The sequence below is a fragment of the Drosophila persimilis genome, unplaced genomic scaffold (genome assembly GCF_003286085.1).
Source record: "Drosophila persimilis strain 14011-0111.01,24,50 unplaced genomic scaffold, DperRS2 tig00000000-arrow-pilon, whole genome shotgun sequence".
Taxonomy (NCBI): Eukaryota; Metazoa; Arthropoda; class Insecta; order Diptera; family Drosophilidae; genus Drosophila; species Drosophila persimilis.
Genome location: NW_020825288.1, coordinates 5409007 through 5430485, shown reverse-complemented (window position 1 = coordinate 5430485; position 21479 = coordinate 5409007). Strand labels below are relative to the sequence as shown.

General features: G+C 39.2%; 2 protein-coding genes across 9 annotated transcripts in view; one reads left to right on the top strand and one right to left on the bottom strand.

Moving 5' to 3' along the window:
* Positions 1 to 21479, bottom strand: part of LOC6598648 (F-actin-monooxygenase Mical) — a 51810-nt gene that overhangs the window by 25826 nt on the left and 4505 nt on the right. For all 8 annotated transcript variants that reach the window (XM_026994805.1, XM_026994798.1, XM_026994799.1 and 5 more), the window contains exons 2-3: positions 20571 to 20662; positions 5809 to 5874 (exon numbers count right to left, since the gene is read on the bottom strand). The gene's annotated coding sequence lies outside the window, so the exon portion shown is untranslated. The remainder of the gene's footprint in view (positions 1 to 5808; positions 5875 to 20570; positions 20663 to 21479) is intronic.
* On the top strand, positions 4253 to 4905 carry LOC6598646. The gene is made up of 3 exons (XM_026984306.1): positions 4253 to 4276; positions 4371 to 4688; positions 4741 to 4905. The coding sequence occupies exons 1-3, from the start codon at positions 4253 to 4255 to the stop codon at positions 4903 to 4905; spliced, it is 507 nt and encodes a 168-aa protein (XP_026840107.1).

The window sequence follows — 21479 nt, the reverse complement described above, 5'->3', positions numbered from 1 at the left end:
CAAGATCAAGGTTCTCTCTCCCTCTCTCTTGAGGGGGAAAGAAATTTTATATTGAAAATTCCAAAAAGGAAAAGAAAAGAACACTTGGCTTGTGGCCAGGAAAATACCAATGCCCGCCATTCATAAACAAATCAATTAGTTTTCTTCTTTTTTCAATTTTTCACTTTTTCCGAAATTTTCTATATCTCACCCGAAAAAATCTTCTCTTATTTTTGGTCACAATATTTGTTTTGAATTATTTATATGTATTTATTTTTAATTATTATTTTTAAATAAATTTTTTTTTATTTTTGTGGTTTTTTCTTATAAATATTTATTTTTTTTGTAAATGTTAATTTTTATATAAATATTTATTTTTGAAACATTTATATTTTTTGTATTTTTATTTATTATTTTTATAATATTTATATTTTTTTTATTTTGTATTATTTATTTATATATTGAAATTTTCAAATCGTTTGCATCACGTTGTGCATTGAGGAGCCACTTGATCGGTAATGAGGCTTTGCCACTGCAGTGGCATCATATTTAAGGGGCATTCCCTGACAAAGATACAATGGGGATAAAGATACAGATACGGCTAGATACAGATCGAACAAAAGTCAGGAAACCATCAACCACCAACAAGGGAATCATTCCAGCAACAAACAAAATGAAAACTTTTGTCACAATCAACAAAAAAAAAAGAACGTAAAACATGAAAAAAACACCTCTAATTATAGATTTATAGATATTGTATCTACAAGCGAGAACGCATTGAACAAATGTTTCCATCATCGTTTGCCCAGGAGGAGGACTGAACGGGGGAGTTGTGGGGGAGCTACACCGTCGATAAGAAAGCTCTTGAACACTTTCTAACCTTTTTTTTGTTTGGCTGTGATTTGCTCATGAAAGTCACGTAATTTGAATATATTTTTGGTATTTTTATTTGTTTAGTTTTGAAGGCAAAATATACGAGAAATGTGACGAAAATTTAAAGCGTTCTTAAGGTCTTAAGGAAAAGAAAACAATGAGTTTTGGGAGTACGAAATTATATTCAAGTAGCTCGCACTCACTCTCTCTTTCCCAGTGTGGGTTAGCAGGGGGAGTTTTTATAGAGGGCGCACTATTTCTCTCTCTCTCACTTCTAATTATGTTCCTATTAGATTGTTATTTAAAAAAGTATTCCATTAATGTCTTCTGAGAACCAGATACCGCCGTAGGCTGGCCAGAATACACCCAGTCTTCCTTCCCAACAGGATGATCTAAGAGGAGCTCTACCCTAGAAACCGGGACAGATAATTGAACCAAATAATATCACCCTCCAAATTCTTTATTAATTAATTTCTTTTTGTAAATATCATAATTTTTCCTATTATTGTTGTATAAATTGCTCTAACGGCAAACAACAACAACAATTTGTATCAGTGATATTATTGTATAAACAAAAATAAAAAATAAATAATAAAAAAAATTATAATAAAAGAATAACAAAAAATAATAACAAAATAAAAATAATACAAAAAATATGTATATATAAAAAAAATCCCACGTCTTGGATTCTTTATCTATAGATATTTCACCTAAATCCCTATAAAAAGAATCTGAGCACAGGGTATCTTCGTGTCGAGTCCAGCGTCCAACGTTCTTACTAATATTTACTGTATATTTTCACGAATATTTCCTAAAATTTGTTTGGGAATTAACAAATTACAATCCTAAATCTAGCAATAATTTCCAACGGACGGAAATTTAATGAATTTTCCCAACATTTTAGGTAAAAATTTGGCAAAGAAAATAAACTAATAAATAAGAAGAGAATATATTTGTTGTGTGATTAAAATATAGTATTAATAAACAAGTTGCGTTGGCAAATAATTCACAGCTCGATTTCCAATCAATTCCTCTTCCATATTGAACTAAAGAATTCTCGCCTCTGGGGCACAAAGGGATATGCAAATGGGGAGACGCTTGATTGATTTGTGTGCCGCGTCTCGTCTCGTCTCGGAAGGCAGACACATTCACAAAAGAATTGTTTAGATTGCAACAAATTGATTTATGACGAAACCGACGAATGCGGAAATGCCTCAAAATCATTTTCGGATTTGGGGATTCGGAGAAGCCAAAGGGAGAGTGAGAGTGGTAGATGCACTCGTATTTATGCACTCGAGTGTGACAATTAAAGAGACGGATACACGCCCCCTGGCGCTTTTCTTTCGGGTTGCCTGACAAGTGAAAAATGATGACAAAATTCGTATAGTTTTTGTGATTGGAATAAAACTTGTGGCCGGCTTTTGGTTGGGCGCCAACAAATGTCTACTAAAACGGTCTCTTCATGTAATTCACTTGGCAGCCAACGGGTAGGGGAATAAATAAATTATTTGCATTTAATTAATTAGAGATGGTCAAAGCGTTGACAGATTGCGAGGATAAACTGTCAAGAATTCACTAGTATTTTCAAGAAGACAAAAATATGGTAGGGTCTGGCATTTAAGACAGGAAACCTCTCTATTATGGCTGTAATAATTCTACAATAATCCCCCAAGAGAGAGTGCCGGAACGAATATGTTGTTGAAAGACTTTTTCTTTTGTAGAATTTTTGTGAACTGCTGCTGCACTTCTCTCGAGTGTAATTTGACGCAGAACGATGTTCGAAACCGACAAGCATTTGAAACATTTTTCGCTATTCTTAGCCAGGGAAAATTGGGTCAGCAAACGCTGCGGTTGGCCAACAACAAACCAACAGATTGAGAGGCCCAAAGAGAGAGACAGAGAGAGAGAGAGAGATTCTGCGAGGCGCCTGTTTCTAGTTTTTATTTTTTTCATTTCTTTTAAATTATATAAATAGGAATTTAATTGATTTTTAGTGTTGTTTCAACGCCAGGCCACGAATTTTGGCTTCGCACTTTCTTCGGAATTTCTTCTTAAGCGAATTTTAATGCAAAATCAATTTTATGGCCTGCCCCCCCCCCCCCCCCCCCCCCACCCCCACCAAGGGCCGCTTCCTCTCTGAAGTGACATCATCGCTGTGGAGAGAGAGTGAGAGGGGGCGAGTGAAGTTCTGCAGCATCCTTGGGGGAATATATTTCCATACGTACATACATATATCCTGCTGACATCATTTAACGCGTGTTCTGCTCAACTTTTCCTCCTCATGCTCTCATTTGTAGCCTTTCTCTCCGCCTCTCACTTCCTCGTTTTGTCAATTGTATAACAGGCAAACAAGAGCTCTGCCGACGCGTTGTATACTCTTCGAGAGTTGCCCCCTGCTACCAGTTCAATTATCGCAAAAATTGTATTTGTTTTTTCAATCATTTTTTCATCAATTATTTATTTCATTCCACGCAAGCAACAACAAAAACTCTTTCATTCCTGATGTTTACACAAAACACCGCAAGGGCACACATTTCCCCACCCACTCGCACTCAGCAAAAGCAAGCAGTGCAGCCCTGATTGCCTCTCGCTCTTACGGTGCTCTGTAAGCGTGTAAGCACTTGCTTGAGGTGGTCCGCTAACTCCATTTCGGATCTTATTTACTCTGCGAACTACTGAGAGCGCTTTGAAAAGCGCTGGAAAAACGAAGACCCGAAAAGGGAGAACGTTTCGGGAGCGGACCATCGTGTATAATTTCATCACCATAGGCAAAGAATCCGTAAAGTAACGAAGACGTAAAAGCAGGGGAAAAAAGAAGTGTAAACGCAATGAACTTTCGTTTCATCCTACACTGAGAATAATATCGTAGTCAATTCATGGATATTGCACAGCCAGAATACACTGAAAATAATCAAATTATTCGACAAATTTTCCTACCTCCTCGCCCCTTCTTAAACTCTGTTTAAGCCATCATTTTCAAGACACGATAAAGATCATAAAGAATAATCCTATTTATTAGTTTTCATAAATACTCGTACATTTCAAAACGAGTCATTTCTATAGCCAGTACCTGTCGTTTCGCTCTTTGAACACCTGGCTTTCGAGCTGTCTTTTGAGTGCCTAATTTAAGGCCCAGTACACAGATCATGTTTGGTTTAATAATCAGATTAATGTTAATGCATGTATCCCAAAATTGGCCATAACAAATGGAAGGATAATTAGCACAAAAAAACAAAAAAAAAGGCTAAATCAGTTTTAATTACTTTTCATTTGATATGCATTGGAATAAAGGCAAACCAATCACGATTTTTGGATAGATAAAAGGATAGGATGATATATGTATAAAATGACTCCATCATTGGTATCATTTGGCCATTCATTGATCAATCGTTGTGGGGCCATGCAGTCCAGGCTAATGTTCATCGTTCTATATGGAATATTTTTCGCTTCAACATTCGATTATAATGTAAATATATCCCCACTAGTGTAGGTCCTTCATTATTCACAATTCTTTACAGGATGCGGTGGTCTTCAAGTTCACAAACTTCGTCTGCGAGAGCTACAACCAGTCCTTGTTCGTGTTCAACTACTGTCGCCTGAAGGCCGTCAGTCGTAACAAAGTGATCTTCAATATGAATGGAACGCTTCTACATTCAGCCAACAATGTTTGGATTCATTCACAGATCTTCAAAAGGGCCAACGGCTATAGACCATGGCTTTACGAGGTCAAATTCGATGCGTGTCAGTATTTTCGAAGGCCAAATAATCCCCTGGTGGCCATAGTCTATGGGCTCTTCAAGGAGTACACCAACATCAACCACACGTGCCCCTATGTGGTAAGGTTTTGAGGGTATTTCTCTAAACATCCCAACTGATTCCCTTAAACAGGGCCCACAGATTATCAAGGACTTTTACCTAAGACCCGAGCTGCTGCGTGTTCCGCTGCCGACGGGGGATTATCTATTGATGATTCGGTGGTACTTCGAGAAAAGGCTACAGTTCGATACGAATGTGACTTTCGTGTTCGAAGAGGATCTCATGAAGAGGAATTAAACCGAAAATGGTTGCTCCAGAAGGTCGAATAAGTATTTAATTATTCGCTATATACATTGTCATTGTTTAAAGTAATTAAAGCATTTTATCCAATCACTCTTTCATGGGGAAAAGGAGTCGATGGTATCTTTCGAATTGTATTTCTCCATCAAAAAGCAAGAACGAGGTCCCATCTGTCGTTCTGTAGACTCCTTGGAAAGTTTTTTATAATAAATTTCGTTTGATTGATTCGAATGTGAGCTATATATTGCCCATTGTATGGTATATCAAAATTCAGTGCAAAATGTATGGGATTTCATCAGTTAAGAACGTCTGAAAAACTGATTTTTTGAAGTTTTTATTGAAATCTCAGCCATTGTAGGCGAAGAGGCCATTCTCATAGTCAAAGAGGAGTTCCAAACTCGAGATCAATTGAGTTTATCCTCTTTTCATATTCGTGAAACCACAATTTGAGGCACAGCGAAACGTGGCAGGACCCGGTAGTATTTTAGAATTATATTGAGATGAATATTCAAAATGAAAGATCATCATGGATCTCCTTGTTTGTGAATAAATTTGTATTTAATACTGGATCTCCCTACTGGACTTGGACTTGAACCTAGGTGTATTCCATGGAAGACTTTCCTAGAAGAGATTCTTGTATTTCCTGGCCCCTTAGAGGGTATTCACATCTGCATATCTACCACAAATTGTTTGCCGCCTGCACAGGAAACCCAACTGGGAAATGGGAGTGGAGGACCCTACCCAAACCCTGCCCCTAAGTCCTCGCTCGCTGCTCTGCGGATTGGGGTCAGACAAAGTTTTACTCATTAATAAAAAAAAATATATGTGTACAGATAAATTTACATAAATATTCTATAGTTCATGCGGAGCGGGGGTGGGGTTGGGGGCTGAACAACTTACGTGTCTCTCAGTCGCTGTCGCTGTCGAAGTCGCTGTCGTGTGGGTCTGTCATATATGCAGCATTAACTGGAAAGAAAATCAAGGAAATATGATCTGAATAAGTAAGCCAATACTCGTAGTATTCGCACTTGGTATGCAAATAGCCTATGATCATAATTTATTGTCTATAATTATGCCACCGACTCGACATTTCAATGTTGAGGCCAATTAAAGATATCGCATGGAATGGAATGGAGTGGTATGTGGGGATAGGCGGGGGGTTCATTCATTCATTATTGTATACAATCATGTGGGTGTTGTGCGCTCGAAAAAACAACAAACAGAAACAACAACTCAAAAACCAATTTATAAATGTCTTTCGCGCTTATGACGGATTTCAGGTTTTTCTGCGAGTCGCGTGGGTCGCCATTACAAGACGAAAGAATAATGCTACAACACAGAAATGCACAATTAAATGTCAGAGATATAAACAAAGAGAGAGAGAGAGAGAGAGAGAGAGCACAATAAAAGGGAAGAATCACTTGATGAAGACAGAAATACCCTACAAATACCAATGGGAATCCTACGGGTATCACATTGTCCTACGAGGGGCGTCCGAGCTCGAAGTGGCCTTTGATCGCTATCTTCTCTCTATTCTCTCGTTGCCTCTATCACGCCTCGCGCGCACCCTCTCTTACAGTGTGGCTTATCAGCTACTGGTGTGGTCTCTCTCATGCCTCGCACGCTCCTCTATCTTCCACTCCCAGTGTGGCTTAGCTTCCACGCCTCGCCTGTGCCTTCTCTCTGACTAAATGGTTTGTTCCCTCTATTATGGCTACCTCCCGCGTTCTATCTGTTTCTCCCATTTGTGTGGCTTAGCCCTACAGAGTGAGATTTCATGTCAGTTTTTTACGTCAAAAGTCTTGAGTAAGCGGGAAGTGCGACTTAAAGGGGAATTTATGGCTCGAAAGCGATTAAAAAAAAGTCTTTTAATATATTTTCGATATTTTATTTTAATATGAAATATTATCACAGATTCAATTATGTTGTTTGCGGATACTGTTGTTGTTCGAAGGCGATTAAAAAAATACTAGAAATCTTTTTTATTTTTCTACTTAAATATTTTAGAAAAATTTGTGAAAACGAAAACGCTCTCCAATGCTTTCAGACTCTTATAAATATTAATCAAGAGTCAAGAATCGAAACGTAAACAAATCTAAAATAATCCAGGAAAATCATGCATATTAAATAAAAATAAAACATTAAGAAAATAGTCTAGGCCTCGGCATCAATATCGGATTGCTTGCATGCAAAAGCAAACAGCAGATCCGCAGACGCACGTAAACACCTGCTTGAGTAACGTGCCACATACGTCAGCTACCTGTGGTAATTACCACATCCCATTTGCCATTGTCCTACCTCTCCTTTGCCCCCCCCAGCTGCCACCAGCCATCATTCGGCAATTGAATTGCGCAGCAGACACCAGGGGGAAAAACTGCAGCCGGAAAAACTGAACTCTGAAAGGCAGCGAAGCAACAGCCAAGGCACGAAAATGGCATTAAAACCCAGTGGAGACGACGATGAAGAAAATCACTTGCGACTCGCAATGGTCCCCCAAAGGAAAATGCACCAAGTAAAAAAAAAACACCAATCGACAACAAAAGAGAGAAAAAAAACTCAAAAGAAAACCAAAATCAGACAGACACAAAACTTGAAGAGAGAGAGAGAGAAAAACCTAAGGGGAAAAGTTCGAAGTTTAAATGCTCTAAGAAGAGAAGAGAAGGCTCTTTGAACACCTGGCTTTCAGACGTTTTCTAACACTAACGAATGATAGATCAATGCGTTTCGTTTGAAAGAGAAATTTGAGGTAAAGAAATTACAATTACAAAGAAATTCGAGGTAAGGAAAAAGTAAAGCGGCAAAATTAATGGAAAATTTCTATTAAAAAAAAGTTGTATTAGTGTTTTATGGGATAATGTAACCCTCTTTTCAGAGGTCAGTGATACTCCTTTCTAAATAGGGTATTACGACAAACGGCCAGCAAAGTTTTGCGTCTGCTTTTTGGCCGCTGCCGCAGCGGCTGTCGTTTTTCCAATGAATGAAATTAAATGGCGGCCAACAAAATAGTTAGAGATACTTGTACTAGTACGAGTACTAGTATTTCGTACTATCAAGCAAACAATAACTCGTTTTTGGTAGTGGCTGCCGGTTTTCGGTGGATGGCTGGCCAGCAGCCGTCAAAACCGTTGCCAGACTTGGCCAAGAGTGTGGCAATGGCAAGTGTTCGGTTGTTCGGTTATTTTTATAGCCACCGCAGCCACAAACAACTGCAGCCACGACCACGACAAGTGCAGCAAACTCTGGCGCAGAGGTGAAATATGATTGCAGTCTCGTCTCTGGTCTACGACCCGACTTGGGCCTTAAGGAAAACCAGCGACAAGAGATACCACGTAAAAGATGTTGCCGCTTTCACTACTTGCCCCGACCGCCACTCCCCCTGCCCCTTTTTGAATTGAAACGCGTTTTGGGTCTGCCAAAAACGCGCGGGCCAGCTCTTGTCTGGACAAACGATTCTATATAGCACCCTCCCCTATCATGTTCGGCCGCACCCCAACCAATATGTTTAGACATGTACATTTTTTTAGCAAAACACATAAATTTATGCAAATTTTTCTTTTGATTTTTGAAGAAAAAAACATGTAAGACACACGAGAAAAAAATGTTTACCATTTTAATATTTATACACTCAAAATTTAATATGTGTTTCAATAGGCTTGCTCATAGCGTTTGATTAGATTGAAATAAATTTCATATTAAAAAAAAAAAATTTATTTCATATTAAAAAAAAAACCTTTTTATAATAATATTATTTATATAATATTTTATAATCAAAAATACAAAATACAATCCTAATTATAATAAACAAAAAAACAACAAAATTAAAAAAAAATATATTTATATTTATAAATTAAATATTTGTCCTATAAATTTAATACTTTATATTCAAAGTATTTTTTATTTGGATTAAATATGAGCTGAACGAAAAAAAAGAATTCTTAACGAATTTATGTTTAAATTTAATTTCACACACTTTTTTTATGTTTAAAAAAATCTTGTTTTACTATGCCATTTTTCTCTGAGTGTACTCTGGTAACTGGCGGCACAAATTACCCCTGAGCGAGTGGCCACAATATTTACAAATTTACACAGAGACAAAATCTATCTAAACACCGCACATATGTATCTAAGACCTGAATGAGTGCTACTTTCATTTTCATAAAGTGTCTATCTCTCGCTTGCTCTGAGTCATGCGAGTATCGGGATGTATTGTATCTTGTGGCTTAAGTATTTTAAGCCAGTTTAAGTCCGTTCCAAATGCGGCAGCTGCCAACGTTGTCCATAAACTATAAGCAAACTACGAGAGCGACAAACAAACCGTGGAGATAAAAGTATCTAGAGATGGCATGGAATGAGGAGGGGTGGCGAGGCGAGCAGAGACCCTCAGCGCTGGTTGACCTGACCTTTAGACGGAGACTGAGACAGAGACAAAGCGTAAACTGCTGGCAGTTAATCATCGTGTGTTATATCATTGACCTCGCCCCCAGAGGTTCGTTCGAGGGTGTCTGTGTCTGTGTGTGTGTCTGGCTGCATAATCAGTCGGAGAGTTCGCTCCACCCGTCCTCCCTCTCCCTCCCTCTCTCTCTTTGTAATTAACATCTAAACGATAAATGTAATTAGCAGGCAGGCAGGCCCAGGCCCAGGCACAGCCACAGCCATTGCAGGCCTCCACTTAATTGCACTTTCATTGAGAGTTCATTGCCGCAGCGCAGCATCGCATGGGATCGTATCTTGTATCTAGAAATGTATCTAGTATCTTTATTTTGTTTTTTTTTTGTGTCAAACACTGTATTGAGTTTTCCTGGGGGCCGCTCGAGGCTCATCAAAACCATTTTCTAGCCGCCGCCGCCGCCCCGGCATTGAGTATCTGCGAGATGCACAAAAGAAAGGCAGAACGGGCAAACGGGCCACAAAAAATAAACACACACACACACTTACATAAGGAGCGACGCAGCAGAGCTCTTGGGTCGTGCACTTTGTTTAAAAATAACAAGAAAATAAGAAAAATGTATCTTCGCCTGCGATGCAGTATCTTCTATCTGAAAGATACGCGCCACGCCGCGCCGCACCATGCCGGCATGTGGGCCCACAGCTGCCGCCCATTGGGGCGATGGTATGGGTGTTTTTTTGGGGGCTGGGGCTGGGGCAGTGTAAACATTCCGCTTCGGGAGAAATCTCATTCAACGAATAGGGATAAAAGCGGCAGCAAAACGGATGTATCTGCGCAAACTCTGGAGTTCTTTCCGATCAAAAAAATCTTTCGACTGAAATCAAATGGAAATTGTTTTTCAAACATCCCAAATTTTTGGAATTGTTATGGGAACTAGCATCAATGGAATCTTCTCTGGTCTAAAACTTAAAAAATCAAAGATACAGATATATACATGGAATTATGGTCCAAACAACATTCTCTGGTATTATATACTGGATTTCGCTCCCATGTAACATAATTCATGTTTTTATTGTGTTTAAGGGATTTCGAATCTATTATAATCAAGTTGGTATAAGTTTTACCTAAATTTCCCATAAGCGAAAAGTCACATTCGATGGGAATGACGCAGAGACTACGATTTGCAGCGAATAAAAGTTGCAACGGGTAATACTGGTATTTCTTACGATAAAATAGTACACAAAATAAATAAAATTACATTAATAATAAACCAAAACGTAAAAAATTATCGCTCCCATTACTAAAAATCGTGTGTTAATTGGCCTAAAATTGTAAAAAACTAATATTTTGTGTTTATTAAATATATATAAACATTGAAAATTACGAAATGAATAGCATGAATCGGTGTGACTGCCAAATTGCCAGTCACACGTGAATGCCGAAAAACACATCCCAGTGGAAACACCATCCATACGTGAATATGGAATCTGTTAAAGGTGGTATTGCGGACAAACATCTTATAATCTTGAGGATTTTTAGCCATAAAACATGAAAGCTGCCATCTTTAATCTTTAAGCCACATAAAAGAAGTCTTTAAATATTAATTTTAGGATCTTTGTAGGAACTTTTGCTTTGCGAAAGTCGGACAAAGAAAAGCAGAGGCGACCCCCAGGCCTTCGAGGTGGGAAATTGGCAATTTCACGCATTGCCCCTCAGAGGCTGCTGCTGCTTGCCACACCTGCACCCGACACTTGCCTCTCCGCAACTCTTTGATGCGTCTCCTCTGAGTGTGCGTGAAGTGCGGCTATTAACACAAAATGTGTCTCTCTCGCAAAGGCAATGCGACTATTTTTAGTGCCATTCATTGGCTTCGTGCAACGGCAGCTTCAGGCTGTTGGCCATGAAAATGTATCTGCATCTGTGCATCTGCGGTGCACAGGTGAAAGTATTTAATTATGCGTCTGCCGCGCATGACAAATCGTATGGTGTTGATGAATTGCCATTGCAACAAAAAAAAATATATATATATCCTTGGCTGACAAGCGAATTTTCCCAACGAAAATGGTTAGACAGGAAAGTAAGCGGCACCAAAATTGGGGCCTGGCATTTTCATTGGAAAAATGCGAGGCAAGCCGCCAGCTCGCCTTGTGTGGCAGTGCCAGTGGCAGGGGCAATGACAGTCGCCGTCGCATCGCGATAACAATAGGCAAACATTTATCGATAATGAAAACAAACAAAGGACGGAAAATGATTTCGGTTTGCCTGGCAAATTGCTCTCTCATATGGCGGCCAATTCCCAATTCCAAACGAGAAACGAGACATCTGCTGCCGGCGGCCGGGTTGGGGTCGGGGTTGGGTGGAGGGATCCACTGGCGTGTTTATTTGTTTGCCAAACGTGTTTGTTTCACCATCTGCCAAGCCCCAGCCTTAGCTGCTCCACTTTGCTTACCAATTCCCACTTGTTCGCCAATGAACACTTACTCCCAGGGCCCTGGACAGATGTCACCAACAAAAATTTCACTGAAAGAGAGAAACCCTGCTGCAGAGTTTTTCCCTCCATTGAGAGAATTCTAGAATTTAGTGTTTCCTTGGAATCGCTTTTGAATCACAGATGCAGTGCCTACGCGGCGTATGAGTAATATTGAACAATTAATGTGTTTATATAATGGCCGATAGTAGTTATTCGATGCCAAGGGTAGTGCTTGGCTGGCAATTAATAAGAGCAATTAGGTAGCTTATTTTTTTATAATTAAAGCAAGTTTTTCTTCTTTTTTTTACAAGTGTTTAAGCAATTTTGCCATTCTTAAAAGATGATCTCAACATGTTAAGGCCTTGACGCTGCCAATTATTATTTTTATTCTCCCACGTCAATCCTATATATATCTATTGTGAAATAACTCTCTCTAACTAAGCTTTATGGCGCTTTATCCAGTCCTATATGTTGTAGGAATTCATTGATCTTTCTTGGTCTAAAGTCCTCCAAAGAGAAAATCCCGAGATGATCCATATAAAGGAGCTTTTGTTCTTTAGTTGCGATGCACCTCAAAGATTCTCTTCTATTACAGATTTAATCAAATTCAGCTAGATCATATTTTATGTAAATATATACTCATTATTAATTTAAAAAAAAAAACATACAAAAAAAACAAAATCAATATACAACAAAAAATTAAATAACAATAATCAATATAAAAAACTAAAAAACAAAAATAATCATAATAAAAAACAAAACAAAAATTATCAATATAAAAAAAATGTAAAACAAAAATAATCAAGAAAAAAGGTTTCAATATAAATACAAAATTTACCAATATAAGAAAAACATCAATCAATATAAAAAAATGGCATTAAAATAAAAAAACCAACTTTACAAAATAATATTAAAAAAATGATACTAAAAACAAGAATTAAAAATACCAATAAAAAATATATATAAAAAAAACAGAAAAAAAATCCGACACCAGAATATTTTGATGAAAATAATTCATTTTTTTATTATAACTAGGATTGTTTTTTCGTATTTTTTATTATAAAATAATATCACTGCTACAAATTATGTTGTTTGCTGTTACTGTAAATAGTTAAACAAAAAATAGTTAAGATGGTTAAATAGTTCCTTAAGGCTTATGCTTTATGGCATTTCCTTTATTAATTTTCAATCATGACTCACGCATTTCCCCCTAAGAAACTTTCCATTGACATTTCTGAAAAGGCTTCTTCGTTTAAACGCAACGACGTTGTGCAACTTGTTGTATAAGCAATGCATGCATTCCTCCGAGAAATAGTTGCAAATGTTTAAGCAAGAACAAGATTCTTTAGAGAGAGGGGGGCAATCGGGAGCCTCGGACACGTGACAGGAGCTGACTGCACCGTTTTATCGATTTCGATTTCAGGCAAAACTTGTTGCCACTGTGGACCCGTTGCCGGTTGCCGGTTGCCTGCCCCATGAATCAATTACGCAACTTAATTTTCAGATAATTTCATTTAAGTGAAAACGTTTTTCCATCAATCAGGCAGTCAGTCCATCGCTCAATCATTCTGTCAAACAGAACTTTTCCTCAATATTTGATGCCACAAAAGTTCACTGACTTCTTGGGGTCCTATGGAAAAACAACAACTTCTGACCCAAATAAAACAAAAAGCCACTTGGAAAATTGTTGATGCGCAGTGCAAATGGAAGCGACATGAACTGTCATCGTCTGACAGCAGCATCAGCATCAGCTCCTAGCCACAGCTACAGATACATTCAAACATCTATAGTAGCTATATAATAGTAACAATCATAATAATAATCATAATCATAATGACGATGATGATGATGCTGATTAGACGATCAGTGTGCGGCAACGGCTGTGGCTGCGGGACAAATGCCTCCCGTCGGTCGTTCACTAAATGAAACGAAACTCTTTATCGGATTAAATTTATGACAATTTTTACGACTGCAGAGTGGACAATGGGGCTTTGGACGGGCGATTTGGTGGCTTTCCATCAAAATTTCTTGCAAGTGGAAAACAGATGGAGCCAAAAAAGTTATAGGGGAATGTTTCGACTGGGAGATACCCGGTTGTGAGATAGAAAATGTTCACTCTTCGAGTGCATTCGGAGTAAATGTAAGACCCGCTCTGTAGTGCTAAGTCGCGCTGGGAGAGATGAAGAGACTCTCGCGAGGTGCGATAAGAGTCAGACACGGGAAATTGTTTTTAATGATGTTTCGATTATCATGATTCTACGTTTAAAATTTTACATAAATCCATAGAAACTGAATTTTAATGTAGAAAAATCTAAGAATAAAAGAAGACCGCTCAAAGCACATACATATTTATAATAAATACACCTATATATTGTATAAAATGTTAGTACAGATAATATCCACTCAGAACTCCCAAAATTAAAGTAAAAATCGTTGTCGTTTGAGTGTTTTCCATTATACGCTCAGATTATGATGATTTTTTGTCAATCGATAGATAAAAACTATACCTATCTACATATAGGTCTATCAAATGAGAGCCATATATTTCGAATAATTCGAGTACTATAGATTTTTTGGCTGGAAAAGATATCATTTCTAAGCGTTCATACGTCAAGGACACACAGACGTACATAGGTATATGGATAGATCCTGCGCAGGAATATAGAGCTTCCTCATACCCGATATACCCTCCAAACCCTCCTACCCGGGGGTACCATACATAAAGATGATGAATTTTAGATTTGTTTTTTTTCATTTATCGTTTGGGCAACTTCCTTGAAGTTTATGGCGTGTGTTGCATGTTGCCTGTATGCGGTGGCATGCCTCGTGCTGCATGAGGCAGAAACAAAGTGTGGAGCACACGATGCCCCGATGGCTAGATGTTGTATGCCCCACATTATATGTATGCAGGCCTCGCTGCGTTTTTCATTTCTCCTCTAGAGCCCGCTGTCTGACAGCCAATCGGACAGACGGACAGACGAACTGTGCGTCTATCTGACTGACTGACGGACTGCCTGCTTGTCGTGTGCTCACTCAATTAGCGCTCAGAGGACCGAAACAGAAACAGTAACAGAAACAGCAACAATCGCAGTGGCAGCCCGAGGATTGTGCAAATATTTTTCGAACTGCAAAAACACGCTGCGAATGAAATTGTCTAACAACGGGCCTCCTCGGATATGTTCGAGTTGTTCGAATTAGTGGCTCAACAATTGCTGGGGTGTGCTTCTGCTTCTGTTTGTTGCAATGGAAATGCCAGAGGGCCATAGATATCGAATCAAAATAGCATTAGATTATAAATAAAATAAACGTACAAAATTAAAATAGTTGCAATTGCACTTTAACAGCCGTACATATACACACATTTGTTTCCATTTCTTTGCTTCGATGAGTTTTGCTTTCGATTTAGGCGAGCAGTTTGCAAAGAGGCAAAAAGAGAAGCCTATAAAATTACCGAAATGTTGGCAGGCGAAACAGATTGCCCGAAGGCGACAAACAGCCGAAGACATGCAGAAACCGTCGCAAAATATGCCGAGAGCCGAGCATGTGGGTTCTCGAGGGTTTACACACACGCACACACGCACACACATGTTTAAATATCAAGCAGAGACTTGCATTTCGTAGTTTTTATGCCTTGAGCGCAGTGCAGTGGCAATTTTCTTATCTCTTGATCTCGCATTTGCCCTCTGTCTTGGGAATTCTTTCTGTCCTTCATCTATCGCTCTGTCCAGCAACAACAACAACAACCCTGTGTGAGCAGGTAAGCTGCATTTTGTTGCTCTGTTTGCTGATCGTGTCCGATCTAGTCGGCCAAACGTGCCGATTCGTTTCAAGAGCATCGTTTTTTTTCGCATGCATTTGTAAGCTCTCCCAACTCCTACGTTCTGTTGCTCTCTCTCTTTCTCTCAGGGCAATTCTTTCTTAGATTGCTTTGCTCGGCAGGGATTGACGCGCTCTCTCTCTCTCTCAAAGCGACTTTGTATACCCTTTATTATGCACTCTTCGATAGCCATAGATCTTTATCTACTCTAATGTAGAGTACCCTTTACACAAACCACAATCAGGCATTCTGTTGCTTAATTTTCTTTCTTTTTTATTAATTTCTTGCTCTATTTTAAGGCAGCACGTGCTTCGGATTATGTTGATCTATTTACCTGTATTTATTTACCTGCCCTTGGCCACTCGAGTTGTCTTTAATAATCTGTTAATAATGGCCAGAGCCCACACACGCACACATTCTCCCACTCAGACCCCGTGTTGAGACGCGACACCTGTTCACCTTCCCACCTTTCCATTTTCCATTTGGACAAGTTGCGGTTTTGGTTGCCAATAAATGTTGCCCCCATAATAAGCCTGATTCGAGCGTGGGCGTGGCATGCTACTACGATATACTATATATCCCATATTTGTATGTATGTATGCAAGATTTGGCATCGCGTGTGCAGACTTTTTAATGGTTGCTCGTCGTGTGTTGGCGTGCTTTGAGCCATTTCTGAGGAGCATTTCTGACTGATTCATTGACCAGATTCCATGACGCTGCACAATGTAAATGAAACAATTTTTCTCTGGTTGTGGTAGCTGTTGCCTTTGTTTAAATATTTCTGTTGTTGTAATTGTTGGTGTAATTATGCGGCTTGAAAAATCGTTGGCAGCCATTAGGCGCACGAGTTGACCATGAACCAGTGACGGTTTTTTATTCTCTTTCTCTATCTTTAATTGGACTTAATTTTAACATATATTTTTACTTTTACTTAACGATTAAAAAGTGAAACAATTTTAAAAGCAAATTTAATATTTTTATAAATCTCGGAATGTGGAATGCCATGGTAAAAGTTCCTTAAATCATTCACAAATTAAGTCTTTCATTCTGATCGAATTCTGAAGGTTCCGGCATGGCCCCCAGAGACCAAAAAAACAGGGGTGCCCCAAAGGCACCGTCAATATCCGCTGGCAATGCAATCAAGCATCAAACGAAAAACAAAACGGTAACGAAAACCAAGTTCCATTGATTGACTGACTGACTGACTGGAGTGAATGAATAAGTGATGCAGCGACTGCCAGAGGGATCCAGAATGACAGCGCTGCTCTGCTCTGCTCTGCGCTGCGCTGCGTGGGGATGAATCCAATATTCATTCACGCAAGCTGTGCGCTTGGGTGACCGGCAACGCTGCTTCCGCCTGCTGCTGGCTGGGCAGAAAGCTCGTCGAAGCTCGGAGGTAGCGGCAGCGGCAGCGCTGACTGAATGATAACTGTGCCATGCTGTACAAGAACGAGTACGTCGGGGGCTAAGTGCAAACGTCATAAACTCAATTTCTCTCCCAGCCTGCCCTTTAACTGTACATTGCTATGCGTGTGTGTGCCTGTGTGTGTGTGTACATTGTTTAGTTACCTTTCGGAAAAGACAAAGCAGCACAAAGCACAAAAGCAAAGCAGAGAACACACAAAGAAGAACGTAGCCTACAGTATCGACTGTGGGGATGCCCTGGATTCAATAACGATCCAGAGAATATAATAAAAGTCGTATAAGCACTTCTTGGTTATGTTTTACCAGAAATTACAGCAGAAATGATAGGCATTATACCCTTAGAACTCTGCTTTATTCCCACTTTTCTTCTAAGCCTGTCAGAGCATCCATTATACCCTTGATTTCTACAACTAAAGGGTATTAAAAGTGATTCATGCGCAACCAAAAACAGAAACACTGAAAAAGAGTAACAGCAAAAGAGTGTAAGGAGAGAGAAAAACTTGTTTACTAAGCCAAGGCACGAGGCAACGGAGCATCACAGATCCGTCGGAGAGCAGAGAACCCAACCCAAAAGGTTTCCGCAGCGCAGCTTTGCTCAAACTTTCCTTAGCCGAACCAAACCGAACCGTACCGAACACCCATCCTTAATTCCATTGACACGCCCCGTTTATTGGATTGTCAGCCTCTCTTTGCGGTTGCCTTCTCCGCGCGACTTTCCATTTGATCCAATTGATAATTGGATTTGCGTTTGCGTTTGCTGATTGGAAAAACGAAGTGGCATCCCCAACGGCATCGAACGAAAGAAAATGCCTTTCGAAATTGACTCCACCCCGGGGCCGTCAGCTGATTCATTAGCCCCAATTTCTTGTTGGTCAAGGTTTACGATCGCTGGCTCCAAATGCGTCCACATTCTTATCAAACAACGCAACACCTTCCGCGGGTCGATTTCTAATCGTTATCGCTATCGTTATCAACGGACGCTCGATGCCAATAAGCGAATAATGGGAGGCCAGAAATGTTGCCATATATGGGTTTGTAGAGGGTACACGAGCATTGTTTGTGCTGTGGCGCCTTGTACGATCATTAAATTACAGTACAAATATTTGCGATAAGGCAGCGGGCAGGCCAAATGGGAATCGCAATTTGTTTTATATTTGTAAAGCAAGCTATAAATTGTATAGAATTATTTTCACACTGTTTAGCATTTAATAGAACAACAAAATATTATAATTTAAGTGCAATAAAAATACTTTATCAACAAAATTAATAAACATTTTACTCCTTTAAAGTTCTGAAAATATATTTAAAACAAATCTGCAACAAAATTTAGTAAAAAATGTTGCCCTTTTTACAGAATATTATAATTTAGTTTGCCAAAAAATTAAATTAAAAATTATTGAAAAATTGAATTTTGATTACAAAAAAAATATTAAAATTTTCGGTACACCAAAAAAATCCAATTAAATTTTTGTAATCATAATAATTCAAAATCAATTTCCAGCCACAACTTCTATCCTCAAGGTGTAATTACAGGCCTGTGGGAGTCATTAGATCAATGAAAGAACCAGTTCAGCTCCCCCGCATAAGGCGAAACGGGGGCAGACACACACACAGACGAATATATCTCAGACTGGCGTCATCTACTGGCAGTATCTAGTGTTATCTGATATATAAAATTTCCAGGCACATATATGTATGTATGGCAATGAACCATCAATACTTTCTGTGTGTGTGTGTGTGGCCATAAATAACCACCAACAAAACGCATAAACATATCCGTTGTATTGTAGTTTTTTGTGGGCAACCTATAGTTCAATAAACCCACCAAAAACCGAAAACCACAACAACAATAAACTAAAATTAAAATTTAACTACAAAATAATACATATTCGGGGGGTGGTGGTGCTGAACCAGAACCGATGGCCGTCCGTCGGAAAGAGTTCTCTTTCGCTGCACAATTAGAAATGTGTATAAATAAAAGCCCGCCCCTCCTTGCCACGACTGCTAAAATTAGCTAAATGCCTCCCTGCCTCCCTCCCTCACACACAGAGGGAATTTTCACAAATTCAAAAGGAAAGTTTTTCCTTTCATTTAAATTTGCCTTTTTCTGGCTTTTAGTTTATTGAATCTGTCTAAGTTTTCACTGATTTTCACAGCTCAACCATGGCCACCGCCGAGTGGCATGCCCCCAAAGGCAATCAATTACACAGCAAATTGAAAAACCGAAACTAGAAATTGAAATTGAAACTGTCACAGAAAAAGCAGCAACAAAAGCAACAGAAACATCAATTAAAAATAGTCCCTGCCCTGCCATTCGGTTTTTGGGGGCTGCTTTGCTGCCTTTGGTTTCGATTTCGATTCTTGTTCGATTATTCGATTGGCCCAATAAACTTTGCACTTTTCACGCTGGCCCTGGGCCAATAAACACAGCAGCAGCAGCAGCAACACCGATCAACTTTTCATTGGGTGTCGTGGCAGCATTTTCTAATTAAAAATGCCTCAGCCATGAGCCATGAGCCCCAAGAGCCCCAAGAGCCCCCACCCCCCATGAGCCATGGTTAGGAGGGTAGAGAGAACACGGGACCAGAAGATTGATGGGACAACTGCAGGTGGGCCACAGAGCTGCCTGTCTGTCTGTCTGTCTGTCGGGTGTCAGGTGCAGCCAGTGACGTTGGAGGTGTTTGAGGAATAATTATGGCACCTGGATCCACGAGGAATAGAATGAGGCATAAACCATTAGAGTGGTTTAGACCTACATATGGCTGTCCTCTTTCTAGTTACGGAAACCCGCTTTCAGAACCCCATTTTTTCAGGAGTCTAGTTTATACGATCCGTTAAGGGTCCAAGGTTCTCCTCCTCTTATAGACTCCCCGAAATTGATGTTTTCCTGTAGACTGATGATTTCTCATCCCTATCCAATTAGCATCTTGGTTTCTTAACTAGAAAAGAATGACAGAAGGTGCCTGGAAGATCAGAGACGACTACTTACTTCCATCTGAAGACATTGGCAGCCTTTGGCTCTGGATATATCAGACCAGCCGTAACGGAGACCTTTGTGGATTGCAAATGAATTTAATCCCATAAGTGAACGGCTACAATCGCTGCAATTGACACGAAAATGAGGTCATACCGCTCAAGCGATTTGTTTAATATTTACGATAGATTAAGCACAAAAATTACCAACAAATAAATAATAAATAAATATAAATTTGTGCATTTTATTTAATAATTATCCACAATTATAATCATAGTATCCATTGCGAACCAGTTACTAGATCTTCCCATGACTGTCGTTGTCTATTAATTCTCACTTTTAACTCAAAATCTAATCCAGTCTTTACCCCCAACACACTCAAGATAATATAGATTGCCACACATTGAGTTTCATTATCTAATCTATGGGTTAGAGAGGGACAGGGGAGCTTGTCTCTTGTCCATCAGCAATTATCAGTCATTAAATGCGGCACTCTCTTAGTCACCGAAACATGCGCCAATCCACACTAATACGCTATATATAATTATATACATATATAAATAGTATCATTATATGGTTAAAAACTCACCTTAGCAAGCAGATTTGTTGGCCGAAAACATTTGTGTTGATTGGAAGGGGGGGAGCGGGGGAAGGCCAAAAATTATGATTTGTTGAGGTTTGCTGAAAATCGAAAAAGGAACGAATGGAAAAAGTTGATTATACATATATTTTGGAAAATATAATTATTAAATATTTTTATTAAAATGTAGAGTTCAATAAAATGCGTAATTTTCTTTGGAAAACGTATAATCTTTATTCATAAAATAACCAATAAATTCTCTTAAATTTCCCCCAATTTAAGGCCCAATTTATAGCATTTTCTCCAAGTGTATGACTTGATCTTCTGGTTTTTTTTTTCAAGGCCAAAAGACGTCATCTCGTGATCTCTGTTCTGACTGTTTTTTCTGTATAATTAGAGAACGTGATTCATATGGCCAAAAACTAAACTATAAAGAGTAGTCCTCACATCGTACATCGCACGACTATATGGAAAATCACCTTTCTATAAGTAAACACAAAAATTTGTTGGGTTATGGCCGGGCCGGGCCGGGGTTCCTGCCACGGCACATCCGGCGACTGTCGAATTTTTTCAAGAATGATGTGCCAATGACATGAACTCAATTTAGACAAATATCTATTTATATTGCCCATAATGGACACATCCACCAGTCTCTGTAGTCTCTCTTCCGATCAGACATTGTCGCCTGTCAGCACTTTGAATTTGCATTCCGTTTGGGTTCCATTGGAACGTTCCATTCTGTTCGGTTCCATTAATTGGCCTTCGCGTAGACTTCCCCTTCGAAAATTTCAGGGGTGTCCGGGGTCCCAAATGCAATTTGTTTGGACGGGCTTCAATTGAAAAATTGAAATGAAAACCATTTGATAGCTGTGGGGGGGTGGGGGGTTTGGGCGGTTTGCATGGTGATTCAAATCAATA